The sequence below is a fragment of the Oenanthe melanoleuca genome, chromosome 1 (genome assembly GCF_029582105.1).
Source record: "Oenanthe melanoleuca isolate GR-GAL-2019-014 chromosome 1, OMel1.0, whole genome shotgun sequence".
NCBI classification, from domain to species: domain Eukaryota; kingdom Metazoa; phylum Chordata; class Aves; order Passeriformes; family Muscicapidae; genus Oenanthe; species Oenanthe melanoleuca.
Genome location: NC_079333.1, coordinates 73,675,395 through 73,696,138, shown reverse-complemented (window position 1 = coordinate 73,696,138; position 20,744 = coordinate 73,675,395). Strand labels below are relative to the sequence as shown.

The following is a 20,744-nucleotide window of genomic DNA, read 5'->3' as shown; positions in this document are numbered from 1 at the left end:
CACAGGGAAAAAAAGAGATTAGCGTGCCATTCTGGGATGTGAAGGTTCAAGTTCTGTCTTAGGCTGCAAATAGGATTAGTTCCCATTTACTAACATCTCAAAGTCAATATACAAGGTGTCATATGCAACACTTTGCACCTGAAGCACCTCTTAAGGTATCTGTCCTGATTCCAGCTGGGATAAAGTTAATTTCTTCTCAGAAGCTGCTAGCGCTGTGTTTTGGATTCAGTATAATGTTGGTAACACACTGATATTTTGGGGTTTGCTAAGCTGAATTTATCTTAAGTCAAGGACTATTTTGTGTGTCTCATGCTCTGCCAGTGAGGAGGAACACAAAAAAAGGCTGGAAGTTTGCATAGCTGGCACAGGTGAACTGAACTGGACAAAAGGATAGTGTGGAATACCATGCCCAGTACATAAACTGTGAGTTAACCAAAAGGAGGACTGATCCAGGTTAGGGAATGGGATCTGGCCTGTGTCAGCCAGTGGCGAGAAATTGTATTGTGCATCACATGTTTGTGAGTTTTTAAAAAGTTATTATTATTACTACTACTACTACTATATTTTACTTTGTTTCAATTATTACACTGCTCTTATCTCAACCTAGCTTTGATTCTCCTCAAGACTTCACCAGGGTGGCAGGGGGAGGTGAGAGTGGCTGTGTGCTGTTTAGTTGCTGGCTGGGCTTAAGCCACTACAGCAGCACAATAAGGAACAAAGGGTGGAACCAGCTCACAGTTGTTATGTGTGAGTATCAGAGTCCAAACCAGAAAACCTAAATATTAAGGAGGACCATGTACTATCTGGACCACAGGCTTCTTTTTTACTACGTGCTATGGAAAATGGCACTCTAGAAGAAGAAATGGTCTGTCAAGACTCTCTCAGTGCAGACTGGAAGGACAATAGATGCAGACCTGGAATCCAATAACCGACTGCCCCCAAGACAGATGCCTTATTTGCTCCATGTTCATTAGAAATGAAGGGACAGGTACACCTAAAAAACCCTGCCTTCTGTAAACAGGACTTGATCCAACAACAGTGAATGAAATACTCTGGAAATGTCTGGGGTGATTTACGTCACAAGGTTTTTTATAAGAAATTGCCTCTGGTTAAATTACCAGAGTAAGGGGATATAGACCAATCATATGGGAGAATAAAAGTATTCTATTTCCCAAACCATTTACTTGCTTTGGAATAAAACAGTTTTGCTTTAGAAAGCTGTCCAAGCACTGCTTCTCTAAGGAAGATGACTACAAATATTAAACCAAATTCAAAGGCTATAGCTCAAAAGCTGAGTCAAAACAGAGGAGAATTTAGTAATTTCAGTCCAAGAGAAAAAATGATTGTTCAATATATGAGCAGGGTGCTACCAATGAGTAGGAGATAGAGAAAGTCAATCTTATGACTGTGACAGCTGGCTGTTAATGAGACACACTCAGCTTATTCTAATTGTACTAGGGTTTGTTTGCTCAAGTTTCTGTCAGCTTGTTGAATTTCCAACTTCCATAAAAAAGACAGAAATCTGAAGTTTCTGTGGTAGTCTGTAGAGGCCATGGTCATAAATTGTTCATTACCTGGATCAGGACTCTGGAAATTCGATTTTTAATTTCACACCTAGAATCCATGAAAGAAGTCATACAGCAAAATAATCCACAATGTCTAAACAGCAGTGGGCTATCAGTTGCTGCAAATACATTATTGAAATGAAACTGTTAAAAAACAGAGTTTAGGCATGCCAGCAGCATATGCAGTTTTTACACCCAATAACCTCTTGAAATAAATCCAAGTTTACTTTCAACACAAAGAAAATAGTATTTAACAATTACAGAGAATAACCAAGACTTAAAAATGCCAGAGGAGCACAAAAAAGCAAAGGATGAGTTTAAGACACACAGGTCTGAAGGAAAAGATATTGTTTTCTCTACAAAAATGGAAGTTGTCTGTTATTTCAAAATGTGTCCACACGTGTACATTGGCATGCAGAGGAAAGGAAGAGTGATGGAATTCTGACTCTAAATTTAGCCACAGTGATTACTGCTGCAGCACACAAGCTTCACTCATGAGCTGAAATGAATCTGTAAATCACTCACTGGTTAATACAATTCTTTAAAAATATTATGTCGAATCCTGTGCACACATATCCCATGAATCTAGGGACAAAAGCTTTTTTTATCCTATTGGTAACCTACATATCACTTTGGAGTTTATGGAAGTGTTGCTAAAGGCAGTTTCTATTCAAATATGTCACAAAAGCCAAAAGAAGCCTTAGTAACACAGACTGACTGGAATGGAAAGCTAATTAGAGAAAAGACTTGGTGTGACACTTGGCTGAAAGTCTCACCCATTTATTCAGGTAAAGCACTCTGGTAGTTTCCTTCCCAGCAATTATACATACATTTGTGGAACAAAACTGAAAAACTGATTCCATCCAAAGTCCTGGCTGTGAGAGTAAGGGGTTTTGTGGACTTGGCAATGTATAAAGGTTGCAGAAGGTCTTCATGGTTCAAAATATGTGTTTGAAGGACTTCTTGTTGGTACTCAAACTTGTGAAGTTATTCACGAAGACTTCATTGAAGTGCCACCTCAGTACCAGTAGGAGAGCTAAAAAATATGCCTGGGGCTAGCTCTTTACTTTGAAAAAGTGGAATTAGACCACCTAGGAGTATATTCAGTGGGGGATTTATATTCTACTGTCATGAACGAGGATAACATTCCTGAGGAAGAATTCCTGAGCCAGGAAGATCTTTGCTCAATTAATCTATTTTTTCCAACGTCAGTTTATTGCTTAGATAAAACCAGAAGGTAAATTACCAATCTGGTCTCACAGTCCTTAGTTGACAAAATATGAAACTTGCAAACTGCTCAGGATATGAGGCTCCCCATAACAATAACGATGCTCAGTGTGCCTACCCACAGAACATCTCTCCTGTGCCCCAGGAGAAAGGTACCCAATGAATAAACAATTAGAGGAAGTCCCTTTGTTATACAACTCTGGTCTTTGCAAGCAGCAGAATCTCATATATGATGAAGATGAGATACACATATGAGATACCATGTGGTATGAATCTAAGGAGAGTCTGGCCTCAGTGAAAATTAATGGCAGTTGGAAGAGAAAAACAAAAAGACAGGAAGGAAAAGACAACATAAGCTCGAAGTGGCCAATAGGATAGAAAGAGAGGTGGTTAAATAAAGATTTTCATATATGGATGTAGGTTTGTTACAGTCAGAAGCAAACTGATGAAATTCTTCCAACACACTTAAGAGAAGCCAAGAAGAAGGCAATATGATGTCTTTAACATGCTCAGCGAAAATGCTCTGCAGATACAAAACCCATTTTTTAAGATGCACGGACCGAGGTTGGGCACAGGAAGGAATGCTCCAAGAAGTTGTATTTAATGCCAACAGAAGGTGCTTCCCACCTTTATGAACCTTCCACCACATAACAGTCTCTAGTGACATCAGAGTAGCCAATACCATCTAGGCACAGAACCTTCCCTATCTATTTGCAATTTGGTTCTCTGCCAGCCTCCCTCCACGATTCTCAATGGGAAGTGAAAGTCAAGTTGACTCCCTGATGCCCACACTGGTGCACAGATGCAACAGTTGCTTCCCTTTTCCCACCAGGGTTTTATTTGGATTACAGAAAGATAAACTTTAGAAAAATTCTGAGAAATTAAAGAGATCTAGAAATAGAAACATCAGGAGAGGAAGACCAAATTTTTAATCAATATTACAATATTGAAAGGATAAAATAGTAAATGATTCCTGGTGGTCAGACATGACAGGAGAGAACTTCCCCCAAAAGTGAAGAAGCATTTTACAGAGCAGTAAATACAAAGTATGGGAAACAAGAGAGATGAAGGTAAAGGCGGCAAAAATGTGGGTGAAAAATGGCACAGTGGGGAATGAAAATGTGACAGTGATATGAAGAGGGACAGAGATCAGATAATGGGAAAAAACGGAAAAACAGGACAATTATTTACAAAATAGGATAGACAAAAGAGTGTGAAAGAAAGGAACTAAGAAAGCAAAGTCTTAACAGTAACAAAATAGGGTATTTTTAGGGCATGAATACGTATGGCACACATTTTATTCTACTGTCTTTCAAGGTGAATGTAGGTGATGCTAAGTAATTCATTTGGGACAAGATGGTAATTTCTCAGCAATATCCATGGGAGGAAATAAAGAACATAGTAAAATCTAGAAAGTTTTCTAGGTGAACACTAGCATGTGTTTAAGGTATCCACAGCAACTAGAAACCAACACAAAACCAGTCACCATTTAACCACACTCCCCTGAGAAACTATCAACATAACAGTTTCAGACACAGTGCCCACTGAATATTTAAGAACTAAAATGAGGTACATCGAGTAATGAACCTGTTGGGTTTATTTTCAAGTTCTATCATACACTCAATCTACTCACTGAAGCCACGGGTGTTTTACAACCCAGCACTCACACATGCAGTTCCATGCTTCAGGTTCCTCCAGACCAGATTTCAGCTAGAAAAAGACTGGGAAAGGTAAAGCTCAAAGAATTGCCAGCAAAGAAATTATGGGGTGATTGTTCTTTGCTTTTTCTTTTTTTTAGAAAGCATCCAAAGTGAATTCTGCTTTGGATAAAAGGGCTTAGTGAACAGCAGGTGAAACAAAAAGATAAATTTACATCTCAGTATCATAGAGGTCCTCTATAAACAACTTTTGAGAAAGTGGGGGAAAGAAACTGGGGGACAAGCCTTTCTCCCTCCTCTCCTTCTTTTAATTAAAAAAAAACAAAAAAAACAAAAAAAACCAAAAACTTTTATATGTTGGTTTCCATAGCCTGTCAGGATCATGTTCTTCAGAATTTCTTGTGAAGACTCAAAGAATAAACTTACTACAAAAAGCATCTATTTAAGAGAGGGGCCTCCCTTATGAGAGTCTGCCAACATTGCCCAGACAATAGAGCCCCATTAAAAGCACTGATCTTCCATAATTCTACCAACATTCAGGGAAACTGCATTGTCTCATTTCTCAGCGTAGAGGAGTGGGAGGAATGAAAAGAGCACCTTGTCAAGAAGCAGCTGAACAGAATTGCTGCATTATGGCATAGAGAAGAAAGTTAAAGTTCACTTCCCTCACCAAGTAAAGTGGAAAGTGTGAGAGAAAATGTTAATTTATCTTACCTATGGCACACTACCTACAGACAGCATATTGGAACTTCAGAAACCCACACAACATCTCTCCAGAATATAATTCAAAGCCCTATCTGACGATTGACATGTACTTACAACTTTTATTATTTTCCATTTCACAAAAAAACTGTCTAAGAAACTGATCTGCGTTCTTTATAGCTTCACTCCCACAGGTAAAATTATCATCTAAATTCCTTTCATCTCTAGCATGATCTGTTCCACTCCACTGTCTTCAAATTATACCTTGAAAAATTTCTAAAGGTAAAAGAATTGCCCAAGTACAGCTACCCAGTAAACGGTTTTCAACTTTTCAAACATTATTCTGAGATTGAAAATAATCTGTTTTTCATTTTTACCACTACAAAGGAACATTTGTGAGGGATGCTTTTTCCGATTTAGCTGCTGACCAGTAAATTCGGTGAGTGAGTCATTAAAAAACACCAGGTGGGTCAAAAGCTTTCATGACACACCTTTTCTGAAGAGCCTCTATGAAACATTCATACATTGATCCTTTTGCCTTCTGATCACTGGTTTCACAGATTAACACTACCAGTTAAATAAATGCTGTGCTCAAGTTAAAGGCTAAACATGAAGGTAACTTGAAAGTGTTTCAGTGACTTGTAATGGGAGGCATCTTACTGATGTTCAAACAGTGTTCCTGCATTTTAGTCAAACCCCTCCACCTTTTTAAAGAATTCTATTTGAAGTCACACATGAAAAGACTTTTTCCACTTTCATTGTTCACAGCCTAGGGAAAGGACAAGATGAGAAGAAAATGTTATCAACAGTTCTTTTATCATTTAGCATTCTGAACTTATTTACCACTTTTTGTAATTAAAGATATATTAGAAAGACTGTCCCTCATAACTGGAAATGGCTTCTTTCTCATGCCTGAAGAAACTTGGCTGCACACTTCCCAGATGCTTGTACCCAACATACAGTTTCAATTCATTTTCTATTACAATGGCAACATTCAAGAATTGAGTAATTTCTAGTTCAGTTCTTATGTTAAAACTGATTAGAGTTTTAATAGGAATAGAGATTAGAAGTCTCTGCATGAGGAAAAGTTTCATCATATTGCAATGTTAAGGAAACAAGAAAAACAGAATGATGTTATCAGGGACTGGAAACAAGGATTCATACTCCAGTTGCAGGCCAAAGCTTTATGCCATCACACCTCTAATTCTGGGACTGCATTAAGGGTAACACAGCTACACCTGTTCACACTACACTCCCCCCAAACACAAGAAGTTGTGTATCAGTACAGAGCTGTGTTTCAGGCAAAGAAAATTCAGTGAAGACAGTGAACATATCTAAGATACAGGAACTGAGACACCACCTGCCTTGTTTTCCTGCCCTACAATACAAAGTCTAAGAATATCTGGATTTGCTAGAATTGTATAAAACAGATAAAATAAAAAGACACTGCTATTCTGTTCAATAAGGAAATAAACCAAGAGGATTAAACATGGCAAAAGAAGTCACTTGTGTTTTACTTCTGTAAGTTGGAGAATTGAATTTCTGCCCTTAAGAAGCAACCTATCAAACAAACAATGGAATTCCATAGAAAATTTTTAGCCTCTCTGAAAAGGCTACTAACCAGACAGATGCTCAGGAGAGTCAGGAGCATTTTGACTTCCTAACTTTATATAATGGCTTTCATTAAAGACCACCGAGAAGCAATCTTTACCTTTCAACCTCATTTTTTGTGACAGAATGCCGGGAGTACTGACATCCCCATGAGATTGTCTGAAATTCTGCTCACATATTGAGAAGCAGTTTTAACATATAAAGCTATATAAACCACTTAAATGGCTATCAGCATTACAACAGTCTATGAAAGACCGATGGAGAACAATTTAGAAATACATCACTTTTAAGAAATAGGAACAGTGCGAGATCTATGAACCAAAAAAATATTTTTCTTCTAACAAGAGAATCCTTAAAGAATGCAAAGCAGTACCTGCTGCTGTCTCTGCCGCCTCATTTGGGCAACCTGAGACATCATGATCTGACGATCCAGTAACTCCATTCTCTGCTGCCTCTGGATGTCAACTGTTGCTCCCATTCCCACTCGAACTTCATTCGTTGGCTCCGCAGATGAGAAGACTGGTTCAAGAGTCCAAGAAAATACTTTTGCTACCCATCTGGGTACACAAAGAATTTGATGAACTTTTAAGATACTGCTGTTGTAGCAAATCCCAGAAATCTAGAATAAAAACCAAAATGTTAAAAAAAGTCCTGAAAAGCAAAAAAACTTAAATATACCACATTTGCTTTGAATTTGGCTGCAGGTAACAGTTGGCCTTTCTGGTTTTTAAAGCACTTTTACTGTATTTACTCACAGTTCTCAGTCAAGAATCAGAGAAAGAACAGGGGATTTCTTTACTTCCCTACAACTACAAACTACTGTTTTTTTAAATCTGTGTGGTGCATTGCCTGTGACTCATAAAGTTTCTTGGAGTTTTTTGTACGTTTTGGAATTTGAGCCCAAGGCAAGTGAACCTTTCTAAAACTTGTAAAAGAGCTGGTCGGGGTATGCTGCATACTGACTTGAGAAGATTAAGACCGCTCTTGAGGATGCTGAAGCACTCTAAACACTCCTTCAAAAAAACCCAAACCACTTTAAGGCTTCTGTTCCCACCATCTGAGTCTCTCTCTCTAGTAAAAATAAAAGCAAACCAGTGGAACTGAAGTTAAATCTAAGACTATGCACACAATCATTCCAAAAGAAGCCCATCTACCTTTCAGGAGAGGGCAAAAAAATTAAAAACCAATTAATTAAAAATGGTGATACTGAAAAAGTCAGTTTTTGTGAGGCCCTTCTCCTACCCATAAAAAAGAAACAAATTCCATGTGTTCATGCTTGCCTTGGGGCTTTATTTCATTTCATACTCCGCAGGACAAAGAGAAATTCATATGCCACATAAATGGATTTACAGTCATCACTCAGCCATTATTTTGAATGCCATTGTGAAGCCAAAGCACTTGAGCCCAAAGCAGTCCCATCTGCATTCTGCTTTATGCCACATTTCAGCATCTGTGATTCTTTATTGTCTGTTATGCCACAAGAATTATGCTGTCACAGCACAGTGAAATGAACAGGAAGAGATCTGAACCTCAAAAAATCTGTAAACATACCCTAGAAATGATATTATGCTAAAAGCAATGTAGAAACTCTGCATCTGAAGTACTTATTTATTTATTTATTTGGGGCTATTTGTCCTATCTCACTGACCTTTGTATAAAGATACTAAAGCATTGCTGAGTATACCAAGGGAGACAATATAAGAAAAAGCAACATCCTTTAGGATGGGGGATATTTTTCAGATTATTAATAAAGTTATTGTTAAATATCCAATGAGGTAGTGAGACTTTTAGCAAAAACAGATTCTGCTTTTGGAAACAATGGTTTTTGTTTTATTCTACTTTCATTTTATGACTCAGGGCTGGATGTAGCACCTAGCATGGGCTGTCATTCTAAAATGAGAAAGAACAGTTTTAAACGACTATTAACCTCTTCAGTCTTTCAGTTGTGCTGTGAGAAAGGAGGCAAATGCTATAAAAGGCCATAATCACATCAGAGTGAAGGCTGCCTTTAATAAAAATTTTCTGTATTCAAAGGAAGGTCCTAACCAGACAGGGCACAGTAACAGAAGCTTTTTCATGACCTTAGATATTCTCTCCTCAGCTCTAGTGAAACTGTTCCAAATGACTGTAAACTCATGACTAAAACCTGTGCACATCAACTGGAAACTAAGATATAGCTATAATTGACAAAGAATAAGAGGAAGAAAATTTGTATCACTTCTGCAATTCCCCTGTTTCTGCTTGAGGTGTCTACCTAGCAAGAAGGTCCCTCAGAAGCTAACACCTTGGTCCTGAGGGAGTTAGGTAGACAGATCTCTCACTCAAGGAAACCTAGATTGCACAGTAACTGAGAGAGCAGTTTTTGAGGATTGAGAATTACTGAACCAGATTGCAAATATTACATACACATTTAATCTGATGGTTTTTTCAATGCAAAATGCACAAGCAGCATCAGAGCCTACAAATTATCTTAATTTCTCCCACCTTGTTAGGTGTAGGTATAGGTAGTATCATTAGGCTACAGAGCCAGGAACCCTCTTTCATTCCAGGGATTCTGCACACCTGATTGTACAGGTATTAACTAGGCAGGGAAAGAAGTCCCACCAACCTTGCTTCCCTTCTTTCAAATGACCCTCCTAGATACTGATCTCTGCTCTCTCATACCACCTTTGAAAAGGTCTCATGTTTTCAAAAATCTTGAACGGGTTCAAAAAGTCACAAGAACAAAACAAAGCAAGTGGTGATAGGAAAATCTGCACTTCTCTGAATGTATGACAAATCTTGACACGTGTCAGAACATATTAACCACAAACAAAATCATTATTTAGCAAGTCAAGACAGAAAATAGAGCAATAACAGCAGCCTATCTTTGGTGCCAGTACTTTGGAACTAGTTTGTCTAAGAAGGGAAGGCATACTGCAAGCACCAATTAGCAGCTGCATGATTTTGCATTTTTCTTAGCAGAGATGGCTGGGTGTAGAATCATTTAGGTTGGAAAAGACCTTTAAGATCATCAAGTTCAGTTGCTAACCCTGTACTGCCAAGTCCACCATGTCCTTAAGTGCCACATCTACATGTCCTTTAAACACCTATGGAGATGGTGACTCAACCTCTCTCTGCCCTGGGCAGCCTGCTCCAGTGCTTGACGAACCTTTTGGCGAGTAATTTTTCCTAATAGTCAATCTAAATCTTCCCTGACACAACTTAAAGGACATTTCCATTTATCTTACTTGGAAAAAAGAGATTGACCCTCATTTCATCACAATCTCCTTTTTGGTACTAGTAGAGAGCAAATCATTTCAGAGCACTTAATCAGAAGAAAAGGCTCTATAAGGCTAAAAGTTTATGTACATGCTACAATGAAGAGCTATGATATGGAAATATAAGAAACATTAAAATGCTGTTGTCAGTTATAACAAATTTTCAATAAGTTTCAACTAGCAAGGACAAGACAACTTTTTCCATATTTCCAATAAACCCAGAATGGAGACATTTGTAGTTAAAAAGGTCTTGTGATTCAGTCTGGTTCAGTGTCATACTCTCATCTTAATGTCAAGTATTTCCAAAGAACTTCCTCTATAGCTGGTTCATATGCAGAACTTGATAGATACCATTTTCAAAAACATAAGCTTTGACAAAATATAAAGCAACTTTTTACGCTGTTTTTGTTACTGACATTGAGTGAATTTCTAGTGTTTAAGAATGCAAAGCCGCATTGTTCATTCAATGAAGACAAGATGATCTGGTTATATTCTAACTTCAGCTCTGTACATCAGATTAAAGGGCTACTTCCCCCAAACAGAGGAGCCTCCACTGTATTTTAGCCTCAAAAAGTCACCACAAGAAGACGTTGTGGTTATGTTAAGACTGTTAAAATGGAGAATTTGTGGCTGGCAACATGAGGTACATCTTAATTTCTGTTAGTCACAGCATCATCCACCATATTCTATGAGGCACAGTGCTAAGAAGAGGAAATGGAGGATGCTGGAAACTCTCTGGCACACTGCAGAATAAAAGTATGCTTATATATTTTCAGTATCTTAACGCTGTGGCTTACTACTGGTTCTTCACATGACGTTTCCTAACCTCCTCCTGCCCCTGTATAAAGCCTAACTTCTCCTTCCCTTCCCTCATGTCCTTCCAAAGTTGTACATTTTTAAGAAGAAGGAAGTAGATGTAGTTTCTCCGTACATTAGGTAAAGCAAACATGGAAGCTCTCTAGTATTTTGCACTGCAGAGACACATATGCTCCACAAGTAGCCAGAGTAGTATTTCAAATTTAAATGTTTAAATTCACTGTACTTGATTAACACCAAAAAAAGGAAATCAAACAGAAAAACAGTACATAGACTGGTGCAGAAAATGATGTTGAAAATTATTTTAACCAACAGAACTTGACATCAAATACTCAATTATTCTGTTCTGAAAAATGTTAATACATTCATCATATGTACTCAAGACTTAACTATTTTCAGGTACCAACAAATGAAAAGGAAATAGTTTTCTTAAGGGAAAGTGATATTTTTCTATCTGTTTTATCTGCCTAATCCTTAGTATGTTCTGAATTCTATACAACTGGAATCAAAACATGGGTTGAAGTTTGTGTCAGGATTCTGTATTTATCTTCATTAGAGAAATAATTTATCATACCAAGAGGGGTTGTGTGAAAACCACCCAAGAAACAAAACTACCCAACAAATTAAACCCACTACATATGTACTTTCAACTTCTGTTACAATTCTAACAGATTATTCTGTTTGGGTTTCCTTTTTGGAAATTGTTGCAAATACTATAAACAGGCTTTTGCAAGAGTTACCTAGAGAGAAAAATAAGATTATAGTGATAATAAAATATTTTTCTTTAATTTTGTTTCCAGTTGATTTGGCTCATAAATTTTCCAGATACCTTGAAATATTTTTCTTCAGAGTTCATCAGTGCTTCACTGGTCAGACAGAATCATTATCAGCTAAAAACAATGTGTATGTGCAAGCATGACTGTACTGCCATTTCAGCACAGTACAGCTATTTTTAACTTGTACTTGTGTCCTAAGCATAGGTTCCCTTGGTCTCTGCCAGCATTCTGTAGGTGATGATTACCATGCTGTTAACCAAATCTCTTTAATTAAAAGATCAGGATTTGATTAATCTGACCCAACATAAGATATCTGTAATTTAAAAGCCTACTTATGAGCTGGTTGTTTAAAGCTGGTGTCATAGTCAACAGAGAGAAATGGGCACTCTTAGGATGCAACTCATCCTTTGGCAGATGTCTCCAAAGCACACACACTGCTGAATTACTCTGATGGATTCCCTTTCTGAAAAAGGGTATCACTGCTGCCAAAAAGCATATATTGGCAGAACCATCTAATTCCTAATGAACCAGTTGGTATAGCTGACCAAATAGACCACATTTTGGACACAGAAACTCTTCATCAGATCTAAGAGAGAAATTTAGAAGTGAAATAGAAGCTGGAAACCAATATCTATCTTTCTACAGCAGTCACAGTTATTAAGGAGAAAGTACTTTATGACACATTATTACCTTTTCCTGTCCTTTCTTACTACTTTCTCCTTCTTCCAGAGTTGGGAGTATCTACATTTCCCTCCTCCCCAGACAATAACAACCTCACTTCTAAACCAACATTCCCTGTATTCCAGATGAACCAACTCCTTTTTTTCTCAGATGCCTTAACTGATGCAGGAATAAGTGCTGGTAGCTTAGTCAGTTGTCATGTGTTCACATCTTGATGTGGGCAAGGAGTCAAAGCTCTCACCACAGGGAGTATTAAGTCAATCAAGTCAGTAGAATGTTGTGAGACTCATCTCTGATCAAGTCACTAACAATCACTCAGCTTAATACTGAGCATTGTCCACACACAAATACTTCATGTTAATTTTGGGGCGGGATTCAGCACAAGTTAACGTATATGTGGATATCTGCACCTGCCCTGAAGTTAGCAGACAGACAGACAATGTTTCTTTTTCATTTTCTAATCTTTGTTCCTCTACTGCGTTTCCATTTCTTATTTCAGGCTATGACTTCACAAGCTATGCACTGCTGAGGTTGCAGCTGGAGTACTTTGTTCAGTTCTGTGCTCCCTGGCATAGGAGGCATGGACTTGCTGGAGCAAGTCGAGTGCAAGGCCACAAAGATGATCAAAGGACTGGGAGTATTTTTCACATGAGGAAAAGCTGGAAAAAGTAGGACTGTTTGGCCTGGAGAAGGCCCAGGGGATTTAATCAAAGTAAAGAAATGCCTGAAGGGAAATGAAGAAGATAAAACCAGGCTTTTCTCAGTGGTTCCCAGACACAGGAAAAGAGGCAATGGGCACAAACTGAAACATGGAAGGCTCCCTCTGAGGATCAGGAAACACATTTTCACTGTGAGGTTGACTGAACACTAGCACAGGTTGCCCAGGAAGGTGGTAGAGTCTCCATCCTTGGAGGTAATCAAAAGCCATCAGAACATGGTCCTGGGGCAAGCTCCGCTGCCTAAGTGGGGAGGCTGAACCAGATTTTACCTTCAGTGATTCTGTGAACTAAGTACTTGCTCTTTGGTAGATAGTTCTATCAGCAAAGGGGAATCACATCAGCTACACACAAAACACAGTTTTACTTAGGTAAGTACTTAAGCATAGGCAGAATTTTAGTAAATGAGTAGTCTCACTGATATTAACAATACTACTGATATTTATACTGTAACACCAATGTCAAATACTCAGAAATTAACTAAATCCAATGTTTAACTAACGTTTACTTGAATCCACTAACAATCACACTTTGATAGAAGTCCTACATGACACTAAATGTGGATGACTGAAGGACATCCAGACTAACTGGAGGATGAAAGAACATGCACAGCAGGACATGAATGTGGAGGTAACTGCATACATTAACAGACTCTCAACAAAGATTCTCTTTGAGAAAGTACATATTTCATACTAATTCTAAGAATGTAGAAGGGATGATATTTTAAATGAGAATACTATACTGTGGGGTGATACAAATGCTTCTGCATTCCGTTCAAAATACTTTTTAAAACAACAAAGAATTCAGCATGAATTGTTCAAAACCACTTAACAAAAATGTGAAAGAGGAAGAAAAACAACAAGAAAAACAATGATTCCTAGGTCTGATCAGATATTAACTATATAATGCTATTTTTAAGACAAAAACTAAAACAGTGAAAGTCTGGTTTAATTATTTTGCTCTCCAGATGAATCACATTTTAACCTTTAAATGCCAATTCTAAAAGACATTAATTCACTATACAATAACACCTCAGCTGAAGGAAAAACTAACGTAATAAATGGATAAAGTTCTTAACAAATAGAACTCAAAAGTACACTTGGGATCATTTAACAGCAGATACCTGTGATCTATATAAAACCAAGTTAGTCCCTTCAAAATTATGAATAATAACTAATGTACTTTAAAAAACAGACCTGAAATTAAACATGCACTCAGTTCACTGTCTGGACTTTCTATCTTAACCTTAAGGCTGTTAAAGTACAAGCTCTAAATTACAGATTCTCTCAATTTCCCAATATCTAGATATAAAAAACACAACTTTTCATACACTCTCAGAAAAGCGTAGCACAGTAACAATGCAGAAAACTGTTGTTTGGCTTAGTGAAATCTCCAAGTCAAGCAGGGTTTTAGAAACTTCTTAATTCCAGTTTCCTAAGGTTTGAACTAAACTCTACACAAATTCAAGGCAGCTCACAAGAGACTTGGTGGGTTCCAAATTTTGAACTTTATGCAGTGCATGTCACCTTGCAAACAAATAAAAAACCAACACAATGTAAGAAGAAAGGCTACAACACTAAAATCACAGAAATGGCCTGAAAGATACTTTCCCCCTATGAAATACAGCCCTAAGCTACTCAGAAAAACCCATGGCATGTGATCTGTCTGATGACAAAATTATTCTAGAAAGTGGAGGGAACTGCATGTCTTCGTGGGATATGTCTTCTGCTGGTCCGCAATCTCAGCTGACTTCTTCAAGCAGGCAAGCTCTAGCTATGACTGAGCCTTGGCACAGCTCTCAAATTTAAATCCTACAAAAGTATAAGTGGGAATCCAAGAGATTTTAAAGGGGTGGGGAAAAAAAGGGAGAGATGTATACATCCAATGAAACATTAATACCACTCTCTAAGGTTTTGACTATTTTACAGAAAAATATAGTGAAGAAACTGTTTCAAGCCTTTACTAAACTGAGTGATACGTACTACACAGAAGCACTTCTGTAAACATTGACTGAAAGAATTTTGGGCACCTCTAATATGTTTCCTAATTCTATAACACAAACCCCAAAAAACTCTTGTGATAAGAAACAGATTTGGTCTGTATGCGCCAGGCATCATATATTCCTGACAAAATAAATCACAATCATAAGAAAATTATAGATTACTGATTACATCAGCTTTGTGAATTTCTTTACAGTCAACTTCTTAAATTCTCTCTTCCTTATACATAAGCATCATGTATTTAAACATGTTTTATACAACATACCATCAACTGACATACCAAAAGTACAATAACTGATTGTCCAGTTTCATGTGGATAGTAAAGAAACTGCCTTTAAGTGTGTATTCCTGTGCTGGCTCAAAATTAGATCTAGCAAGATATACCTTATCATAAAGACACATCTTTTGTATTCCAATAACAAAACATGAGATGTAATTTCTGCACCTGAGAAAAATTCACCATAAAACTACAAATTGTAAAAAAATCCCTATCATCAGGCACATTACATCAATGCCTACCTACACACATAGGCCATACACGTCTGTAATGTTTGCATCACTCAAAACCACTGAAAACAAGAACTCAAGGCAGTACAGTTCCCAGTATCTTGATACCCTGCCTAGAATTCACAAGAAAGTCTGATGATACTTGCAAAGATGTAAGTGGAAAGTCAGATCCCATTTAGTCATGTTCAAATATAGACTGTGAGAATTCAAATAAACCTAAACAAGGAACACAATGGAGACAAAGTGGAAATTGACAACAACTCAGAAACTGTGCCAGCACCATCCATTTTAATAGTCTACATAAGCAGAAGTACAACAAAAGCTAAATTACAGAACAGCATCATAATACACTCAATGTGAGTGTCTAAGTGATCTTCAGTGCTAAAAATACAGTGAAGTGTCTACCAGGCAATGAACTGGTGACTAAATATCACACCTATCTGACTTGGTGTTCATGCATTTACCCATCCTTTTTGTATGAATACCTAAGGATTTGAATCCACAAAGGTAGCAAGGTAGTAAGTTAGAAAAATATCAAGAGTAGTAAGAATTACATAACACAGGTTGTCAGAATGACTTAACATTTGACAATCTATTTATTCCTGTAATTGTACATATACATGTTATCGACTAACTACACTTGTAGGTGGCTGAAAGGCACCTTTATAGTGTTGCATATCCTTCTTCAGATTATTTTATATACCATGAAACTTTATTCCTTTATCAAGCCTTCTCAAAAGATGCCAAATTATAATTCCTAACAGAGGAGAAGAAGAGGACATCTTAATCACAGAAGTGTGGCAGATATGCTATGCAAAATAATGGCTGAAAATCCTAACATTAATTTCTTTTCTAATTGCAGAACTTATTATAAAATGGTGGAGTGCAGCTCACTGCTTGCTGCAAAAAAAAATTGAGACTGAAAACACATCATCATTGATAATGACCTAATTAATGCTGACTGAAGCAATATGAAAACTTGAAATTTTTCTTTAGCCTTCCTGTGACACAGAGGTAACTCAATTTAATTCTATGGATTTATACCCAAGTAAAACATCCTCCCAACCTGAAATTAAAAATAAAAGTTAATTTATGAAAAAGATAACTAAGAAAGTTGAGCAAGTTTCATTATATAGAAGAATAAAAGTTTATATTAAGAGGGAATTAAAACAAGAACTGCATAATATATTATGAAAAAAAAAAAGAGCTACTTCTTATATGTCTGTATAATCCAGTATACATAGAGCTTCTGTCATCAGGAAAGAGGGAGTTAAAATGCCTTTCCATTTCTTTCCTTTCCTTCCCTCTCTAATGAACACCTGTTCAAAAGGAAGGGCTATTAAAAGAGCCAGCAGAGTAACAGGAAGGGTAGTGCATTTAGAGGAAGTCACAGATCCTTCAGTGGGCAGAGAGGCTTGGGCTGATTTCCAGGGCAGACAGATTCTGGTTTGTTAGTTGCACTGCTTTCATCGATATTTATAGCAAGATCAAATCATGAACAGACGTCACTATTTGCTGCTCCACCACTCCTGTTATTAGTTATCCTAGAAACCCATAGATTATTTTGCAACAGTCAATGCAAATGGTAAGAGACCAAACTACTGAGCTGTAGCAGCATTTCCCTCTGAGCTCAACCCAAATTTGAATTAGTAGGTTCAAATTATGCAAAGGCATAATTTGAGTTCTCCAGACTCCATCAACTTAATAATGGCTCCCTTGGAAGTGGTGGCACTCCCACTGTTGAAAAAGGTTACAATCTTTTGGGCCAAGAAATCAGTCTGAGCTAATTTCTAAGTCTGTAAAATTTTTAAAGAAGCTTATTACTATCTAACAACCTGAAAGATTTAGCACAATCTGGTTCAGCACTAAGTGCCTTAGTACCAAGAACAGAGTCAGAAAGGAAAAAGACAGATCACACCTCCTTTATCTGACTGATGTGACAAACGTGATTTTGTGCTCTGACTGCTATTGTCATTGTGAGAAACAGCTACATTGCAGATCTCCTAGGAGAATAGCAAAGCATGAAAAACCCTCGCAGCAAAGTTATTAAAACCTGTAAATCAAAGCTTGAGGCTTGCTGTAAACTGAAAAAACAAACCCCAACCCAGGATACACATTTCTACCATTTCCTCAATAATCTCATTTATAGTTGTGGGTGTATAGCTATATCCATGGCAAAAAAATTCATCTTATGCAGGGAACAGTGGCACCCTGAAAATATTAACCACCAATTTTGTTGTCTGTCACTTTATCACTCGCTATTCAGTGCTTTACATATTTGGAAGTTGAAGAGGAAAACTTTCCAGTTACCAACACAAAATGTTGCTTAGTAATTTCTGCTCTTTTTAAGTCCAAATATACTGTGCTGACCACATATACAACAGTGTTCTAAGCGACATATGATTTTTATAACAGTAAGACTTACCAATCCACTTAAGGCTAAAATCCAGATGTAGGAACCAGAGGTTAAGAGCTAGAAGACAAAAGCAGGGTTTTAAATTTTTATTTTGCAAAGTTGTTGCTATATGAACCACTAAGTTGCAATTTGATATAGGTTACGAACTCATCATGACAATGGGAGACGTCAGACTTTTACCTCTGTTAAAATTCAGTTTAACATTAAAAAAAAGAGTATTCCAAAAGCAGCAAGTGGAAAAAACACTGGAATCCAACAATTGTTCTCCTTCTACAGAACAATACACTTTATTTTCATATAGCTTACTAAGTATAACAGGATGTCAGTTATAGGCTGCACCAGAAAAACAGGTCTGAAAGACAGACTGAAGCAAAGGAAATGACTCAGCATCAACAGGAGAAGAGTTCCTAGCAGGCATGCACTCCAAGTGAAGCTCTCAGACATGCAGTCACAGACAGACTAAGCACAAGCATCAAAATTAAAGATATAAAGCTCTTACCCAGTGACACATTTGTTGACATGAAATCACAGAAATGAGTTGGAGCAAATTTTTAAAAAAATCCTGACAAGCCAACATGGCTTCCCATCATTTCTAGCAAAGTATCTGACTAATCACCTGGAGAAGATTATTACCAACTGGAAAAATGGACTGAAAATGGTTACTAAAATGTTTCTGCATGATGCTGACTGAATCATGAGAACACCTTCCCTCTATAGTGCTGACTACGCAAAGAGTGACTTGAGATAAGGGCAGAATTTACAAAGGAGAAGGCAAATGAGTCTCCCCTCAGCCCATGTGTGACGGCAGCAGCTGCTCAGCGCTCAGCAGGGAGAGATCCTGCAGAGATGTGGGGGTCAGTGACAGCACTGATCTGCACTGGAGGTGTTGTGTGTACGAAAGCAAAAGGTGAAAGCCACGATGGAAAACAGGCCACACAAATCATGGCTTTCCCAAAGACTGCAATGTAGTGGAACTGATGAGTTCAAGAAGAGTGAAAACAAGATTTCCGAAAGATCAAGAAAATAAGGTGCTGAAGCAGAAAGTGAAGGAAACCAAAGGATGAACAGGAAAGAGGATGAATGAAATGTACATGTGGAGCACAAGTCAATATTCTGAAACGCACTACTTATTCTAAAATACTCTTTACCACATTTCACATAACTATGGTGTTTTCCCCATTGCTAATGCCAGAGCTACTTTTGAACCCCTAGACTATACAGAAGTGAGCCTAATTTTCATAAATTTGCACATCTGCTATTTCATAATTCAGGTTGTGACACAAGTGTCCATTCATTTTTAGGTTGCTGGGTTTGGGGCTTTTTAAATTGTTTTTTGAGTAATTACTGGCTTTCTATACCAAGATATTTTTCCAGTCATATTTCACAGAACACTACATGATGTTGCTGTGCTCTGTGTTACGTGGAAACATCAAAATTCATAGACAAACAGAAATACTAACTACTTCATTATTAGTTTATTAAAAGATGAACAAGCAAATACATACCATACCTGTAAACCCAGTATGTAGACCAGAGACTTGTTTGTGATAGAAAAGTGGCCCAATACTTGTGTCACCTGCACTCTTGGAATGGAGGAATAAAATGGAACAAACAGCGCAAACACAGGACCCAAGCTGCAAAAAGAAAGATACAGATGGTTATAAGAATATAAGATACTAGCAACAGTAGAGTCAAACAACCAAAGGAGTTAATTTTAAGTACATAACAATCAAAATGCTACACCACCTTGCAAACAAAGGTCTTCCTTGGGAACCAACACTAGGTAACTTGTGGCATTCCAGGTAATAGATTCATTAGCAAATAAGAACAAGTGACAAAAAATATTTTATTTCCAAATGTTGAGGACTGGAGGCAGAAGAGAAGGCAACATATTTAATATTATAGCAGATTCTTTCCATAAAGCACAGCACACACAAGAACAGCAGTAATGTCCTGCATCAGAACAAAATATGATTCAAATGGACAGATGGGAATACTGACAGTTTGATTTCACTTCCCTCTGCCAGTGACTCCCATGGCCCTACAAATAAAACTTCCTTTAGGGTCCTCATCTTAATCACAACACAAAATGTTTTTTAAATTTTTAAACCATCCCTGGAAGGAAGTTCACAGAATCTAAGACTTCAAGCACTTTTTACAGTGATTAGATGCCTAGACTGATCTTGTGAACATGAACTAATGTGTTTCATTGAGACACTCAATTTTGCTTATAATCCTTTTCACACAAACAAAACACACCTGTATAAACACACACAACACATTCTTGAAATAAACTGAAATTATTTAAATTGCAAGAGTCAAACTGCTAAAAGAAAGCAACATACAAAACTTATTCTTCATCTGAAGTTATTCTATTGTAGACAATATTCACTGAATAAATCAGGTTTTATAAATGAAGATAGAAGAAAAACAAAGAAAAAATATATTTTCTCTTCTTAGAAGAGTAATTTTAAATTATTTCTTGTAATCTGACCAAATTGACTGACAGAATACCACAATTATGGCATGCTTTTCAGGTTTTATTGATCCTGTGATAAACTGTGACTCAGAGATTTCACATGCAAGAGTGCACTCAATCATAAGATGGGAAAGTACAAAAAGGAATTTCCCAAGACTGCAAGTGCATTTTAAAAAGAGATCAGAGAATGCTAAAAGGTTCCCTAAATTCACCATTTATGTCAACAGAGACCACAGAAAGCATCACCCCAGTCCAGAGTAGTAATAAGCTTAATTCAAAGTCCAGTGTCTGACACTGCTCAGTACCCAACAACCTAGAGGAGCTGGAGGA

General features: G+C 37.3%; 1 protein-coding gene across 1 annotated transcript in view; it reads right to left on the bottom strand.

The window, feature by feature from the left end:
- UBAC2 (UBA domain containing 2) overlaps positions 1-20,744 on the bottom strand; it is an 85,878-nt gene that overhangs the window by 10,384 nt on the left and 54,750 nt on the right. Inside the window, exons 5-7 of the mRNA XM_056485038.1 lie at positions 19,446-19,569; positions 17,945-17,992; positions 7,137-7,382 (exon numbers count right to left, since the gene is read on the bottom strand). Coding sequence (XP_056341013.1) covers positions 7,137-7,382; positions 17,945-17,992; positions 19,446-19,569 — 418 coding nt within the window. The remainder of the gene's footprint in view (positions 1-7,136; positions 7,383-17,944; positions 17,993-19,445; positions 19,570-20,744) is intronic.